Genomic DNA, 16,659 nt, shown 5'->3' on the forward strand with positions numbered 1-16,659 from the left:
GTGGTGACAATCCTTATCTTCTTTTGTCTGCCCAAAGTGATAACGTCAGAATCAAAACCACTTGAAACATGAAAGTTGTAGGAAATTGTCTCAGCTTTCCAGAAAAAAATAATGGAGGTCATTTGGACTTTTAAAACTCTAGATATGGGCCATATATTGAACAGTCCAAATATAGGCCAAACACTAAACAGTGTTCAGGCTGCAGGACATATTTGGACTTCTTCATTATTGCTACAATTTGGACTTGAAAATGACCTTATTAAATCTTGGGCTCCATATGAAAGTTGTAGGTCTATGTCTTACCTTTTCATCCATATAAAGTAGACTTAAATCTGAGATCTGTAACTCCAGATATGACCCAATTATCGAACAGTATTTCAGTTTGGACTACACCGGCATCTCTTTTCTAACTTTGGTCATCTCTTTGTCATTTCAATTTCAATTCTTAAACTCATTAATCAATCCTTTCATTTATGTGATAGGCCTGTGTTTAAAATGAAGATTTACCATAAATTAAAGGTATCTTATATCATTAGATATGTTAATATAAAACATGCTTTAGTTAAGAAGTTATTGATACTTAAGTGCAAAATAATGATATAAAATCTTGATAAAAATACACTTTTAAGTACTAATCAGTACAGACAGATATCTTCGGTCAATATTTCAAATACTGACCGACAACTTTACCGACGATATGTATCCGTCGGTATGTCACACTATCATTGACGGGAAAAATCCGTCAGTATATTTCAAGCGGGAAACTTTTTTATTTACTCGTAATTTTCATCTGTAAAACCATCGAAAAATATTTTTTATGTTGTTGACTGAAATAGTGACGGACAGTGGTATTACCAATGAAAGGAAAGCCGATAAAAGTATTCCATCAATGATGCTGTTAGTAAATAAATTACTAACAAACTTTTAATTACATACCAACGAAATATTTTTGTAAGTAAAACTAAAAATCTTATAATGTCAAAGCTTTAAATTTTTCGAATAAAAAAGTGATTACATGCCTCGTATAGAGGAGATAGAGTCATCGATTAAAAACAATAAAAAAATTATTAGATCTAACTCGACAATCAAACTCAATATTATTAGGTTTGATTTGAATACTAAGCACTACACTATATATATATATATATAATATATATATATATATATATTTGGGGGTTGGGGGGGTTTGGAAGGCGTGTTGAGCTCTTTTGAGACTATTTGTTTTTATAATATTATAAAAATAAATAGTCTCAAAAGAGTTGAATTACACCTTATAAGATTTTAATTTTTATAATCTTATAAAAACAAATAATCTCAAAAGAGCTCATTGTTGAGGCCCCCTCCTCTTTTGGGATCCTGACTGTCGATTTTTGGATGGTCTTAGCATTAAGCAGAGATGGGCTTCAGGTCTTCAATTTCATTTCTTGGTGAGATTTTATTATGTTCTTGCTATTCATTTAGGAAGCCTGCCTTTAATCTCTACTACCCTTCTTTGATTCCCAGTTTTGATCAATGCCCTTTCCCTCACTGACTGAACTCGTCCATGGTCGACCGCCGCCAGACCCTCTGGCGCTTCCCTCACAGTGATAACCGGAACTCAAGAGATTACACAACTAGTCTCGAGAAAAGCATTGATGAGATGTTATACAACTGCAGTCTCGAGAAAAGCATTGAGGTAACGAATTATCAGCAGCAAAGTTAGCATGGAATGGTAGAATAGTGGCAACAACTGCAGGTGGTAGGTAGTACGCAGCAGGTTAGCATGATTGGAAGCATCAGCAGCTGCATGAAGGTATATATAGCAGCACGAATCAAAGGTAACAGCAGCAGCAACAGTTAGCTAGACGCGTAAGACTAAGTTAGTTGTTAGGTAATACGTAGTTGGAAAGTAGCGAAATCTTGCATATAATAGTTTGTAATAAGAAACGTGATGGTCAAGCAATAAAGTGAATAGTTGTTTCTGTAACTCTCTCTCTTGTTTTTCTTCTTCTATTCTTCTCTGTTTCTCTTGAATCCTTCAGTGCTTGCTAAGGGAAACCTTAATTATAACAGTTGGTATCAGAGCCAATCCAAGACCATCAATCAGCTCTTGCCTTGCTTGGAACTAAACAAATGGTGAAGAATGATAAGATGAAGGCTGTGGAAGAACAGTACTGTAGAAGGCTTGATGAGCAAATATATACGAGGCATCCATCAAGAGCTTCAGGAATCCATAGCTGATAATCAAAAGAAATGGCAGGAATCCACGTTAGAGAATAAGGAACAAAGTAGGAAGACTGGTCTAACCAACATACAGATGGAAGCATTCATCACCACAACTCCAGTCCTCATGGAGTAATCCCTGGTTTTAAAAGCTAAAATCGTGGATAGACAATGGAAAACCATGATTTCCACTGGGCTAGCTGGATACAATGTAGCCTTGCCAAAGGTTGATTTATACCGACTCTTTTTAGAGAGACAATATTCCGAGGGGTTGGATAAGGATTTGTAAGAAGTTGAACCATCGCAGATATTAGGTTTCGAATATCCCTTCGACATCTATATTCAATCATTTTTCAAATCTCTAACACTGAATTCCTTGACATTACATCTCCTGCTAGTATTTGGCCTGCACTTCGCTGCTGGTACAATAAAAAAGCATTTAACTGTATCAAAAAATATGAACGTCGTTATTTTTACCTGTTTGCGATGAAATATGATAATTAATACCCGGCTACTGTATTAAAATAAATTAATCAACCACCATAAAATTTAATAAATAAAATATAAAAAATTAGTGTAACTTGTTTGGCAAAACTAACAGACGGAAAAATAGCTGTTTCACTTAAATGATAATCTAATTAAAAAAACATCTCAATCATTCTAATATTGTCTAACCCTAACTTGAATGTGAAAACAAAAAATTAATAAAAAATTAAATTAAAAAAAAAACTTTTAAAAAAGTAAAATAAAATAATAATAACAAACAATATCAACTCATATTAAAAATCGTAAAATTTACAACCTAGATAATAAAGATAATAAATATAAATATAAAGAGTAAATTTTTAGATATTGTGTCATAACCTATTGAATCAGCAATCCGTGTTAACGACTCGCTCATAACTTGTTAAACTAATAATCTATGTCAATATTTTTTTCTTTCAATTGTATCCCTAGCAGATAAATTTAAAGCAATTAGAAGCTAATCTTGCGATCAAAGCACACAATAATAAAAAGTTAAGGGTTCAATACTGCTCTGGTCCATGGTATGGGTGAGTGTTTTTCACTGTAGAATCACACCCTTCCGCGTTTACTTTATTATTAACGCCGAACTACAAGCAATTTAAATATATAGGTGTGGTTTTGACCTCCTGCCCCTTGGAACGCAAAAGAAAGGCTGCCCCTCGTGAAATGCCCCCTCCCTTTTCTTCTAAAAAAACAAAAGCATACCTAAAAGCAGGTTTTAATAAAACAAAGCATACCATAATCTTAGAAGCAATTTTTGATAAAACAATACATATGAAATGTTGAGAACAATTATATAGAAAATTCACAATAAAAAATTTAAAAATATATATTTTATTTAGAAAACAATACATATTAAATTTATATATAATTATTTTAAATTTTTTTAATATTACTATGTGAGGCACTAGCATTACTTAAAATAATCATATATATTATAATTACATAAACGTCATTTAAATAAATTTATCTAAAAAGTATTCAAATATAAAATGTGAAAATAAAAAAATATTGATCGGCCAAGCATCCATGAGCCGAATATGCATGCTTGGCCCATTTTAAGACTAAGAGTTTTTTTTTTAATTATTATTATTATTTATTATTTAACTTCTTTGAACAACGTGTCTCCAGCCATGATCGACGCTAATGCTATTTGTCTGCCATCTTTTTCTTTTCTTTTTTATAGCCACCAGCGGCTGTTTCAAAATCGAAAAATCAGGTTTTAGAAACCTAGATATTTCCACAATTTTTTCTCCAAGAAGATTGAATAAAAAAATTATAATAGATTCAGAAATTTAAAATCAAATCAAATTTAAAATATTTTTTAAGCTCTAATCTAATTTTTTTTTTTACATTATTAAAGGTTCGTATCACAAAAAATTTATAAATATCAAAATTAAAATTATTAATTATCACAAAAAATGAAAAAGGTTATTAATTTTTCTCAATATTCCATAAGGTTTTTCTCTACTTAAAATTTTTCAAATGACTTTCTCTCTTCTCTTTTAAGACCCAAAGATTTAATTAATTACAAGACATGTGAAGTTTAAGGCCTATGGGAAAAATCCAAAATACTAAGGGACCGAATTAAAACAAACTAAAATTAAGGTACCAAAGTGTATATTTATGCACACCTCAAACATTAAAAATAAAAAAGGCTCTCGAGTTTTGTCAATGAATTTTTATTCTTTTAATTTTATCTTTGACAATAATTTCAAAACTTCGAATGTAAAATTGACATGACATTCAACCTTGAGATGATTTATTACACCTAGGGATAAAAGATTATATGCAATTCAAAGAAAATAAAAAAAATCCAGAGCAACAAAAAGGGACTTGTCAAGGACCAAATTGAAAAAATAAATTCAATGACCATAATGGAGTAGAATAAAATTTTGAGTGACCAAGGAAGAAACTTGCAAAGTGAACATATCTACGCCCATTGCTTTCTAAACGGGGTTGATCAAATTTTAAAATTTTGTTTTCTCTTGTATATATATATATATATATCTTTGAACAAAAATTATTTTAAAAATAAAAACAAAAATAACAGGGTGCACAGTAACAATCTGATCAGTTTGCCTGTGAGTCACGTTAATGTGATGCATGTTGCGGGGATGAAGAAAACCGTGACAGGTGCATAGCACAGCCGGCCACGTGGTGAGAAAATCTTTATGCGTTCCTCACTGAATCAGACCTTGTGGATGCCGCCCTTTATAAAGTCGATATTACCCCATCTGCCATAATTGTTTTTTCTTCTACCATTAATGTTATTATTATGGTTTAATTATATAAAGAAATGAATTAAGAAAAAACAATAATAGCGTTTCATTTACATGCCAGCACCGTTTCATTCCAAAGCAGCCGCAGACAAGGAGGAGGAGAATCGTGTTAAATGAGCAGATTACAATCTCTCGTCTAAAAAGGCCAGCGGACGGTGGGGCTTCCACGGCCAAGGAGATAAATGTGGGAGATATGGATTCTTTTTCTCTCTTTAATTTAAGAAAAATGATTATTGTTTTTTTTGCTCATGGAAAGAATTATCAGGTACATTGCATCGGATTGAGATGCAGCCTCATGACTCATGATGATCAGGGATACGTTCAATCACCAGAAGATTACGGTGTCGACGTGGCAAAATTGCTGGACCTCTCCACTGGCCTCTTTTTTTCCCCGTGTTTATACTTTAAAGCTTACAAGAGTTGTTCTCAAGAGCCTTTAAAACCTTCCTTTTAAAGATTAAAAGGTTAGAGATGGTTTTTTACAAAACCACTATGGACCAAAACAACTGTCAGCTTTTATTAGAGTGCTCTTATTTTGATTAGAGAGTTAAGTTTTTATCAATATTTGATTGTATTTATATAAAAAAGAAAAAAATCCTATAAATATGCGGCTATGCCTTGAAAAATAAATAAATAAAAAGACAAGAAAAAACTGTAGAAAAATAGAAAAGAAAAACATGGAAAAATATCATGTTAATAATGTTAATAGATCTCATTCTAAAGACTTTAGGGCTGAAGAGCTTAACATAAAAAATATAAGAAGTTTTGAAAAGAAAGAGATGCACGCGAGGAAAGAGAGCAAGATGCATAATGATAATATCATGATGTTTTTGAAACCTAATAATTAAAATTTATATTTAATAAATTAAAATATATTGAAAGTAGTTATATTTATAGTTTTAATATTCAATTCAATCCGGGGAAATAATTTAGAATCCGGGGAAATAATTTAGAATCAAGTTGATTAAAATTAAAATTAAAATAAATTTATAAAAATATAAAGATAATTAAAAATTTAGTTGATTTAGTAAATTAATCCAATAAAAAATCTAGTTGTAATTTATTAATTATTTTTTTATTAAAATAATACTTTTTTATTTATAAAAAAAATTAAGATTGATCTTGATAATTTTATGACTCTATCAAAATTCGTGACTTGGATCTTGAGTCGAGTTGAACACTTGTTAGGTTTAAAAATATTGGTTATATCATGCAATGAACTTTTTTTTTTAATTAATTTTTTAATGTTTATTTAAAAAAATTTATTTGCTAAAGTTAAAAATAATTTTTAAAAATAAAAAATATATTTTTTAATATTTTTTTAAATAAAAATATTTTTAAAAATAACTACTATTACATTTTAAATATCAATAAAAAATAATTTTTTTTTGTATAAATATCAATAAAACATAAAGCTTGTTTTGTATCACAAGAGTTTATTAAGGATTTTATTTTTTATTTAAAATTATTGTTTTAATAATTTTTTATTATTTTAATAGGTTGACATTAAAAATAAAATATATATTATATTATTATATTGAAAAAAAAACACACACACACAATGAGGTCAGGTGGCATTTTCAAGATTGTGATGCCGCCTCCATAATTCACGATGATCAGGGATACACTAAATTACCAGAAGATGACGATGTTGACGTGGCAAAACAAAACTACTATGTACCAAAACAATAATTGCAAAACTAATATAATAAAATAGCTTCTAACTGTCATTTTTTGTCCACAATCCTCTTATTTTGATTTAAAAATTAAATTTTTATCAATATTTAATTAAATTCATAAAAAAACAGAGAAAATCCTATAAATATTCATTAAAAAATAAATTAAAAAAACAAAAAAAATTAAAAAAAAATTAAAAAATAAAAACATGGGGAAATATTGTGTTAATAGATTTTATTGTGAAGACTCAAGAGTCTAACATACAAGATTTAATAAATTTTGATAAAAAAAATATAAAAAAAAATAAATAAATAAAAAGTGAAAGAAAAACAACAATTTATAATCATTAAGTTTAGAAAAGATATAATCATATAATAATTTAAGTACAGGTCCATGTAACTTACCTATTTATGTTTTTTTAATATTTAATAATATTTTAGGTTTGTTTTTTAGGTTTGTTTTGGTGTCAGGTAATGTTTAGCTTGAATATTGTTTATTGCATGAAAATATAGTTTTTTTTTTGTTGTTGCTTTGAGTTAGTTGTTAATGATTTTTATAATTTGTCAAAAATAAAAATGGTTGTTTGATGACTATTTCTAGGTTATTAATTCATGTTTTTAGTTTTTAAACTTTGTTTTTACCCTAAAGAATCAATTTTGAAGTAAATTTATTGCATTAATTGTTTGTCAATAAGACTATGATTTTAGTATTAGGAATTTCATGCATGTTTTCCATGAATTGTAGGGTTTTTTTGTTATTTTTTTTAATTAGAATGTATTTAATAAACATGATAACGTGGTTTGTTAAGCTAAAATGTATATAAACATGATAACGTGGTTTGTTAAGCTAAAAAACTAGAAGTTTAAAGCTTTAAATGGGCATTTCTCGCTTTGGCACCAACTTAAGCATTTATGAGTTGTCACTATTGAATGTTTTTATGTTCATCTGAAAAATATTATCTTAAGTACTAATTTTATATTCATTTTAATTCAATTTTTATCTCTGCATATTTATATAACTTGTTTAATTGATAATCTAGGGTCTATATGTATTAATAACAAGTTTTTTTTTAATAAATTTTTAATTCCAAAGTTTTGGTTTTGAACCAAAATCTATTTTGATAAAATCATGTTGATTATTTGATAATCAAAGAGAATTGATGTTTGATTATTGGTCAATACATGACTGTGAACAAAATAAAACACTACCTTTGATTGCTTGAAAACTTGTTTGGATTGAGATTTGTGTTACTGAGTTTGGTCTGAATATTCATCAGTGTTCTTCATATTCTTTTTTTTTTTTTGAGTTTTGATCTATTTTGACAAATAATTTGACTTTTTATGTATTTTTTAAAATTTGATTTATTTTGATTCCTAGTTTAAGTTTTGGTTTATTTTTTAGGTCGAACCAATAGTCTTTGATTTGTTTTATGGTTGAACTAAAAGTTTCGAGTCTAACAATGGATTTTAGTTCGGTTCATGAACCAGTATTTTCAAGACAATCCGATTGATTTTGTATTTGGGTCAAGTATCCAAGTATTGTTTTGTTGGTTACTTTTTTATTAAGAAATTTTTTATCTTAGGGTTTGTTTGGAAAATACATCCTTATACATATTTTGATAATTTTATTTTAAATAAAAATATTTCTTTACTAAAAAAACCCCAAATAAATTCCTAAAAGATTCTAAAAATTTTCAAAGACCATTTAAAATTATTTATGGCTCCTTCACATATTTTTCTAGCAATTTTATTTAATATCAGAGATATACACTTACACTTATAATGTAAGATGCTAACGTAATATTAAAATACTCACTTTTTGTTAAAATCTCAAAAAATTATGAAAAATCTCTTATTTTAAAAATATAAAAATATAAAAATATATTATATTTGATGTGCATTTACTTAGGTCTCTCAAAAGATTAAAATTATATTTTGCTTAAAAAAATAATATATAAACATATGGTATGATTTAACATTTTTTATATTACACAAAAAATAAAAAAATTATCTTTTCATACACTTTTAAATTTATTATTTAATTTATTTAATTCATGAAAACATGATTACTATTTAAATGACGCATATAAATTTTAATTCATGAGAATTAATGGTCAACATTTTGATATAAATATTAAACTTATAAGGAGGTTGACATTTAAATACCAGAAGTTGACTAGAAAATTTTCAGAATTATTTAGGGTATGCACCAATTTTAACTGTGATTGTTTTTCACCACAATATATGAGATGTGAATTCTTTTTTTACCTTTTAGAATAGGTGAATCATATCAGAGCATCTACATGTATTGTTCCCATAAGAATTTATTTGGGCATAAAAGCCCATAATATACTTGAAATGTCAAATTTATTCATGAGAATAAAGCTTTATTCTAAGTTATAGATGAACCATCAGTTAGGAATTCATCAACATCTTTAAACCACTTATAGACCATGCAATACAACTTACTTCAAGTAAGGTATGGTAGGGATATTAATATCTTCCTTAACTATAATCTGTTATTTACCTTAGAATTTTATATAAGACTAGTCCACCTGGGTTTCTTAGTAAGTCTAAACTAAACAACTAAGTGACGACTCCTTGATCTTGACGTTACACGTTCATGTGTGACAATTATAATGTTGGGAAAATGATTTAACAAAGCAAAGATATTTCATATTATAATATTCAAATGAAAATATTCTTGATAAAAATAATAATAATTACACTAAGAAACAAGTCACTGAAATGTTAAGTCAAATCACTTATAACTTTTTTAATATTTAAAGAATCATGATAAGTTGTTAGACATTGTACTTGATCTTCAAATATAAATCAATTATTATGAAATTGATAATAAAATAAATTATATAATTTATTTAATCTTATTTTATAATTGGATTATGATTTATATTCAGATTACCTTATTAGGGAATCTAATGGGTTACACATATAATAATCATTAGTCAGAAATTAAAATGGAATGATTAATTATATGTGATTTAATTGTAAATAAATTTTATAAATTAAGATCTAGAATATAATTAATACATAAGATTATAATTCTAAACCTATAAAAAATTAAGTAGGGATTTGATTGAATAAATTTCTAAAATTATCCTAGAATAATATATATTGAAGGGGAAAATAGAAAAATTAATATTTTTTAATTTATAGAATTTTTAGATTTTTCTATAAATAAAATTCTATGTTTTATATTTTCTATTTTGAGTAGAGTAGAGTAAAAAACACACATAAAATACAAAAAAAAAAGAAAGAGAAAGCTCTAAAAAATATGAAAATTTCTCAATCTATTAAAAAGATTTGGAAGATTTTCTCATGGTAATTTACGTGGATTATTGTTATATGTTAAATATTTGAATGATTTGTGGTTTGTGATAATCTAATCATAAAGTAAATATTCAATACTGAAAAATACATTTAATATTCATGTAATCTTCATGTAAATCCTAAACAATTCTAAATTTATTTAATAAAAATCCAGAGTCTCTAAAACTACTTTAAATTTATCGTTTTTACTGTGTGAATATATTTCAAGAAACTTAATAATTTTAATCATAGTTATAAAACCTGTTCTGACTTGATCAATTTAAAAGTTAACCGGTCTAAATTGGAAAAAAAATCTTAATTAAAATAAAGTTGTTTTAATCTTTTATTATAAAAAAGATATTTAGGGTCAACTTTCATTTTACATTTTTTTTAAATTAATTTCTCAACAACTAATAAAAAAGGAAACCATGTTTAAATACTGAACAATAAAGAAGAAACCACGTCTGGAGTCCATTATCAACCATTTCAATTATGAGAATTGGAACCTTCTAATCGTGTTTTCAAGCGCATGGATAAATTGGTAACTCGACGACTTCATGATGGAAACACGACTTATGATGGAGAAGCATCTCTTTATCAAACCAAACATCACAATGTGGGCATCATCCCATTCTCAAGCAGCAAGCTATTTGTTTGTGCGTCTTACCATGAACGAAGACTCACCAGCTGGTTGTCAAGACAAAAGTGATCAGTGGGCTGAGTTCTGTGTACTTTCTATGTATAAATAAATATTAATTTATCTCTCAAAATTACCCAACTTGAAGAGATAATATCGTGTCTTTTCCCTCTCCACCCTGTCACAATCCAAAGCTCTCTGAAAAGCATACTTTATGGCACAAACAAAAAAAACAACAACATCCAAGTAGTTACGTTTTTTTTTTTTAAATATATCACCATAAAAAAAAACAACTTCTAGAAATAATACAATCATGCCATTGTCAATAATTTAACTAATCATACATTAAATTTATTTTTTTAATACTATTAAAAATTTATATAATTATTAATTTCCAGATTTAGAGATATATTAAGATATATATATAGTGGCTGAACATTTATATTGATACTAACAAATCACCGTATTTATTTGTAGTAGCGCAATGAAATTGTGCTGTCACAATAAAACCCAAAGGGTTTTGCTACCTACTAAGAATAAGAATAACATGATTTTTAAAAATAAAATAAAATAAAGGATTGTATTACTGCAGTCCTTACAAATATATGGTACTTTTAATAACACAACCCAACCCTTTTATTTTGTTTTTGTATTTTTTAAGGAATTTGCTCTTTCAAATAGCACAACTACGTACCTAGAATTGTCTCTAATTGTACTAGTTTGCGAATTGCTTTACTACTCCACAAACTTTGGGAGCACTTCAACATGTTACTTTTTTGGGTTTGGTCCGGAATTTTGCACGCATCTATCTATAAACAAATTTTAACTAAAATATCAAAATTAAGAGGTTTTCTAGAGGGGGAGACTTAGATTTCAAGTGATTGACCTAATAAAAAAAATCAAAGGGAGCCCAAATGAAAGAGTAACGTTTTCCCAAAAAAAAAAAATTGTTTAATTAAATAATTAATTTGATAAAAACAAGCCTCAAAATGTGGCGCAATCTCACGACAAAAACAAATCAATGCACTTAATTGCCATCCTCCAAGATAAATAAATAAATAAAATATATTTCTTAATATTTGTAAATAGCTTAAAATAATTAAAACCACAACTCTAAAATATGAAAAAAGAAGAGGGGAAGGGAAGAGAGGAGCGAGGGCAGTGGCGTTTTAGTGAATATATAGAAAGTGAAGTGTTATTGTTTGAGATGAGGAGGTCAGAGAAAAACAAGGGGTGATCCTGAAAATCCAGCGGTTTCAAGACTCAATCTTGGGGGCGGGAATTGGCTTTCCCAGTCACTATCGCAACCCCAATCTTAAGATAACCACATTTTGAAACTACGTCCTTTCTCTCGACGCTTCTCTGCCTCTCTCTCTCTACCATTAGATACTTTCAAACCATCTCCTCATGGCCCCTGGTTTTTCCTCACCATTTCTGACTATATTTTATGTGTATATATAACACACCCCATCTCCTCCTCCCCCCCTTATAGTTTACCCACCTCCTCAAAAGCCTAGCCACCGCCAATCTCCAATCTTGTCAAACCATCATCTTATGATTTGAAACCATAATATCTGCTGCTTTTCCTTGGTGGGTTTCGTTTCTGTTCTGAACATGCCTTGACCAACTTTTGAAGTGCAAATATACATTAACTGCAGCCATCTTAATAGTATTATGCAAAAGAGATACAGATTTTACACGTCCAAAGTATTTTAGTGGTATTTTGTTTATGACCATTGAAGCTATGGTGGAGCAAAGAAGAGAACCAGTTGCACATGTGCACAGGGTTGGATATGCCAATCGGTCTATCAGGAAGAAGAGACGCAAAAGGGCTGAAAAGTGCGCATCGACAGTTCCCATGGCACTGCAGGATCTGTTTGTGTCATGTAAACAAATGTTTAAAGGTTCTGACACTGTTCCTTTGCCTGAAGACATCGAGAGATTGTGCAACATACTTGGTAGGTCCTTGTATTTGATGGTCTTTATCTTGGTTCCTTTCGTTTATTTCTTTTCAAATGCACTATACCACCCTCTAACTAGTTAATATTTGAGTGATCCCTAACTACTTAATATGATTCGGAACCTGGAAACTGGTCCTTTAATAATGGAGAAATGGATCCATATCTTTGTAGACATGGTACACGCTGTTCCCTGTTATAGATTGGCTTAAATATTGAAGCTATGATCATAATGTCTTGCTTTTATACACCCTTCATTTTCTATAAAGAATTGCACTTTTAACTTGTAGATTTCTGCAAATGTAGTGATAAATAAACATCTTGTATTCTCTCGGCCAATGGTTGATGCATGGGTTTAGAGAAATGTCCAATGGGTAGTGTAAAGATCCAAGTGTCTTTCTAAGATACCCGGATCAAATCTCGCTAATATCCAAGATGGGATCAAAGAGGAGATCAGCCTTTGTTGTCTAGTTTTAAAGCCCAACAAAAGAAAATCATGTTCTTTCTGGTTGCTGCTTTCTTCTTTGTGCTGTTCGATCATGTTCTTTGCGTGTGGTATGCTGCAACTGTGGTCTAGTTGTGGTATTCTTGATGCATGAATTGGTTGTTAGCTCGAATTCAAAGGGCTCGTCGAAGCACTTCCAATAAGATTTTCTAGATAATTTTGGGAGAAATCATTCACTGCCTCAGTGGAGGTACTCTCTCCCTGCGTTCATATGAAGTGGACTTGTATGGCTCTTCTATAAATTAACGAGGCAAGAGATAAACGTCTATCTTTACATATGAAGAAAACTACCTTTTCTTTTATGGCCATGAAGCCCATTTCTTTTCAAGGAATTGCATATGAAGAAAATTACTCAGCATTTTTGTTGTCAATCTTTACATTTTTGGTAGGAATCAATATCTTAAACTGAACATTGAACATTTTTCTTTTTATAAAATTTAGGTTCTATTTATAAGATGTAAGTGTGTAGGTTGAGCAAGCATACAGCCACAATTCCTTTCGTAGTTGAAAAAGAAAGGACACTTCTGGATGACCTCGTTAGTTGGGTCTTTTCTGCATGCCAGGCTCAATATATTGCAGACATTGAATTTGATATCCATTGTCAAGGCCAAGACAAGTTTTAATCAACAGGGTACATATGAATTCTTTGCTTAATTCGAGATTTAAAAGCATATATCCCATGGTCGTGGGGACTAGCATTCATAAATACTGTGCATATTTTAACTAGGTGACAAAAATACGTTTCAAGGTCATAAACTAATGCAACATGGATGCTTTTTTTGGCCTGCTAGGCGAATGGGTTCTGCTGGAAGCATTTCTATATTTAGCATTTAGTTAAATATAATATTATCCAACGTCATGCAAATATAAAATTTTCGTGGCCTATTAAAGTAATGGTGTGATTGTACTCTTTGTCCTTTCCTTTACGTGCCTTCTCTCATGCTGTAGATAACATGAAGCCCGAAGATGTTGGGCTAAGTAGCGAGCTGCAATTCTTCAAGACTAAAGCTGCAGTTAAAGGGACTCCAAGGGTCACTTACACGACCATTTACAAGTGCAATGATTTTTCGGTGAGACTAGCTGTTGCTTGTTTGTTTATTATCATTTTCAGGTCATTTGTGCAGGAATTTGCACATTGAACCCTTTGAGTTCCTTGAAGAGTATATGACATGGCAGTCCACTCTGTTATGATATTGTTGACTGCGTGATCATATAAATCTTCAGCAGGGTATTAGAGCTTCAAAAAACATGATTTGAAGTTTTTCAATAGCATTTTGAATAGTTGATCCAAACAGGATTTTGCGCTGTGACCACATGATTGTTCATGTAGAGTCCGAAATTCTCGCATTCTTCAGTTTGAGCTTTGAGATTAGCACATTCAGCTAGCAAGTTCCTACAAGAGCATAAAGTCTGGATAACCAGCAGATTTTAAGAGTCCGAACATGTGCTGGTCCTGCATACTTCTTTTTGTGTAGAACATAAAATAGTTTCAGGAAATAAAATTTATGTTTCAGTTGTCGATTAGTTTTCTTGTCATGTTTTTCTGTGCAGCTGTGTATTTTCTTTCTTCCAGCAAATGCCGTGATCCCTCTCCATAACCATCCGGGAATGACAGTCTTTAGCAAACTTCTTCTTGGGAAAATGCACATAAAAGCATATGACTGGGTTGATCCTCCTAGAGCAGATGGGCCCGACACTCCAAACCAATGTGAGTGTCTCTTGCTCTCGTTCACACTACTATTATAATTTAATGAATTAGCAGAACGAGCCCCATAACCAAAATGCATGTTTTTCCAGTGCGGTTGGCGAAATTGGAAGCGGACAATGTTATAACAGCTCCTTGCAACACTTCAGTTCTATATCCAACAACAGGTGGAAATATCCATCAATTCACTGCTATCACACCTTGTGCAGTTCTTGATGTGCTTGGACCTCCCTATTCCAAAGAAGGTGATCGGGATTGTTCATACTACAAAGACTTTCCGTACACTGCATTTTCGAGTAAGTGATCTCCACCTTGCTTTCCTTCTCATGCCAAGAGTTTTGTGCAAATGGCACTTGAACGAAGATCCTTTAAAAATGAATAGTTTTATTTTCAATCTGGATTGCTAAGGGAAATTAAACAGTTCTTCACACATTACACGGACCATGATACACACACAGATGCATAGGCAACATGTTTACATCAGCTCATCACACATTCACGTTTACACGGACCATGATATACACACAGATGCATAGGCAACATGTTTACAATGCACAGGAAAACTTTGAAGCTTGATTTAAGTTCCTCATGATGGGAATTCATTGAGTTAGAAGAGGGGTTATTGCATAGATCTTCTTCAATTCTCCATGGCATGGACATTGGTCAGGACACCTGAACGTTGTGGTGTTGTTTAGGCATTAGCCTTTCCGATTCTGCCATTTTAATGGGAATCTTGCTTGATGTGCAAGTGAACCGAGCATGTGTGACATGTAAATTCAATATGAGTGGTGTTTTGAGAATGCTAGATGATTTTGTGATTTGTTTGTTAGTGTGGCATCACTCCTCCCCATGTGTTTGTCACCTAACACCCTGTTTCTTGAATGTTATGAACATCCCTGTATTTATCTGCCAAGAAATCAATGCAGATGGAGAGATGGAACTGAAAAAAGAAGAGGGTAGCTGCTATGCATGGTTGGAAGAGACGGAGGTGCCAGAGAATTCAAAAATGGATGGAATTGAATATTTAGGTCCACAAGTTGATGATAGCAGGTGCTAGATGCTAGATGGATGCCTTCACACAGAGTTCCTCTGTTTTTTCTTCTTCTTTTCTTTTCATTTTTCTAAATCTTTGACAGTGGAACTTTACTTTCTTTCTTCTTTCTTGGTAATTTTCGTGTGTATAGAAACCTCACATGATATCGCGTTTTCTGTCTGCTGTGAAACCAGGGGCTTCAGTTCCTAGCCCTGCCAATGGTTTCTGCATTCCCTAGCATGTCTAAAGCCCAAAAGACTTCATACTATATACTGCCATTGAAGGGTGTCCTCAATCTTGAGCAAAAGCTAGCCAATCTAGATGCTTCATTATTTTCTAAAAAGAAAAAGGATAAAGAAAGGAAATCTCTATTCTTTAACAGCTCATTGCTACGCATCCTAAAGCCCAGATCTACATTAACCGAAATTGTTAAATCTGGGTCGGCCACTTTTGTATGAACAATGTGCTTTTTGTCTTTTATTTTATTTTACTCTTTTCTTTTTTAATTACATCCTTTTATTAAAATAAAAAATACCAAGAAAATATATGAATTATTATAAATTTATAACAATTTTTATTTTTATCTAAAATTTTATTTATTTATTTTTAAAAATTGTTGAAGGATAGAGATAATGGTTGGTTGTTACGATATGAACAATAAAAATAGCTTAGACAATGGTTGGTTGTTGCGATATAAACAACAAAAATAATCAAACTAGTATTGACAGGTTTTATTTAACGAGAAAAGTTTAATAGTGATGATTATGATTTTTTCATGAAACCTTTAGCATTAAGTTTTTGGTTTT

The 16,659-nt window shown here is 30.4% G+C and overlaps 1 protein-coding gene across 1 annotated transcript; it reads left to right on the plus strand.

Annotated features, from left to right (window-relative positions):
• The first annotated feature begins 12,033 nt into the window (after nucleotides 1-12,033).
• Nucleotides 12,034-16,148, plus strand: LOC105108905 (2-aminoethanethiol dioxygenase-like). Its single transcript, XM_011003401.1, has 5 exons — nucleotides 12,034-12,610; nucleotides 14,064-14,185; nucleotides 14,667-14,823; nucleotides 14,913-15,116; nucleotides 15,747-16,148. The coding sequence occupies exons 1-5, from the start codon at nucleotides 12,382-12,384 to the stop codon at nucleotides 15,875-15,877; spliced, it is 843 nt and encodes a 280-aa protein (XP_011001703.1). The 5' UTR covers nucleotides 12,034-12,381; the 3' UTR covers nucleotides 15,878-16,148.
• Nucleotides 16,149-16,659: the final 511 nt, after the last annotated feature.

This window comes from Populus euphratica, unplaced genomic scaffold (assembly GCF_000495115.2).
Source record: "Populus euphratica unplaced genomic scaffold, PopEup_1.0 scaffold201.1, whole genome shotgun sequence".
Taxonomy (NCBI): Eukaryota; Viridiplantae; Streptophyta; class Magnoliopsida; order Malpighiales; family Salicaceae; genus Populus; species Populus euphratica.